This window comes from Aplysia californica, unplaced genomic scaffold, assembly GCF_000002075.1.
Source record: "Aplysia californica isolate F4 #8 unplaced genomic scaffold, AplCal3.0 scaffold00123, whole genome shotgun sequence".
Classification (NCBI taxonomy): Eukaryota; Metazoa; Mollusca; class Gastropoda; order Aplysiida; family Aplysiidae; genus Aplysia; species Aplysia californica.
Genome location: NW_004797393.1, coordinates 678,407 through 679,946, shown reverse-complemented (window position 1 = coordinate 679,946; position 1,540 = coordinate 678,407). Strand labels below are relative to the sequence as shown.

General features: G+C 39.1%; 1 protein-coding gene across 1 annotated transcript in view; it reads right to left on the bottom strand.

Moving 5' to 3' along the window:
- LOC101861723 (chitin synthase chs-2) overlaps nucleotides 1-1,540 on the bottom strand; it is a gene marked incomplete at its 3' end in the record, with an annotated part of 78,176 nt that overhangs the window by 60,073 nt on the left and 16,563 nt on the right. Inside the window, 1 exon segment of the mRNA XM_035969176.1 lies at nucleotides 65-137. Within this exon segment, the coding sequence (XP_035825069.1) occupies nucleotides 65-137 (73 nt within the window).

The following is a 1,540-nucleotide window of genomic DNA, read 5'->3' as shown; positions in this document are numbered from 1 at the left end:
CCCTCTCTCTCTCTCTCTCTCTCTCTCTCTCTCTCCCTCTCTCTCTCCCCCCTCCCTAACTTACCTTGAAGAAAGTGATGTGTGTCGTCTTTTTCTGACTGTCCAGCTTTTTGAACTGCGGACGTTTGTCTCCGAACCTGCGGTCAAAGGTTACACAAACGCAAAGGTCAACTATTCATCTTCAAGTAAAAAAACCCAAACAAAAACAAAAGAAAAGAAACAAGCTAGAAAAAAAACAAAACAAATGTGAGGCAGCGTGGGGGAATCAGGCTCTCGTCAAAATATCGAAAGTGAAGAAACTTGCATTTTCCCGCAGGTTTGTGAATTTCTATCAAATTTTTGTTTTTTGGCTCAACACCTTTCACGCCCATTAAAAAACTCATTTCTGTGTGGATTTTTCTGAAAAGCGTTGATTAAAGGTACAATAAATGTAAATTTTCAGTTACCGCTGGGCTCTTACTGTAAGGAAATAACTAATCTTTGACGGCCATTTTCTCACTAATTTTACCTCTGAAAACAGGTGACCTCCACCTTCTTCATTCGCAAATATCTCGACTTGTATTCAAGATAAATGGATATTTTTTTTTCAAATAAAGACAAGTGAACAAGCTTTAAGATGATAGCAATAACTGTACATGCCCAAAAATTGACGAGAGCCTGATTCAACCACGCTGCCTCACAAACAAAACTGATGGATGGTAGATAACAAGATAGCGAGTGATATCTCACACCAGTTTTCCTGACTCTTCATGATCTACACGTGCTGTATACATTGTTAGAACAACGACGATAAACAACAACAACAACAACAACAACAGTATCATCAGTAACAAACAATAACAATAACGACAACAACATCAACAACAACATCATCTACAGTAACAACAACAACAATGACGACAACAACAACAACAGCAGCAGCAACAACAGCAGCAGCAACAACATCAACAGTAACAACAACATCCACAACAACAGCAACAACAATGACGACGACAACAACAACAACAGCAACAAGATCAACAGTAACAACAACAACAACAACAACAGTAACAACATCAATAGTAACAACAACAACAACAACAACAACAACAGCAACAAGATCAACAGTAACAACAACAACAACAACAGTAACAACATCAATAGTAACAACAACAACAACAACAACAACAACAACAACAAGTCTATTACGCTGCTCCAACTGCATCAGGTCATAAGAGGGCGCAGCGCATCCATACGACGTGGGGAACTCTGTGCCACCACTTTTCAAAGAGGAAATTTACTCGTTAATCCGATCTGTACGCTTTGCATAGCAGTCTGTCAAAATGATTTTTTGAGAAATACTGGAAGTTTCAAAGAGATCTTCGTACTAAGAGTATTCTAAAATATTATGAAGAATACAACCCCGGGGTACAAAATGACCCCAGGGCGTACGAATAGGGTTAAACATTTTCAGTTTGGTAGAAACGAATTTTGAATTTTGCCCACGTGGCGGCTAAAGCCTACTCGATTTTGGACACACACACACACACACACACACACA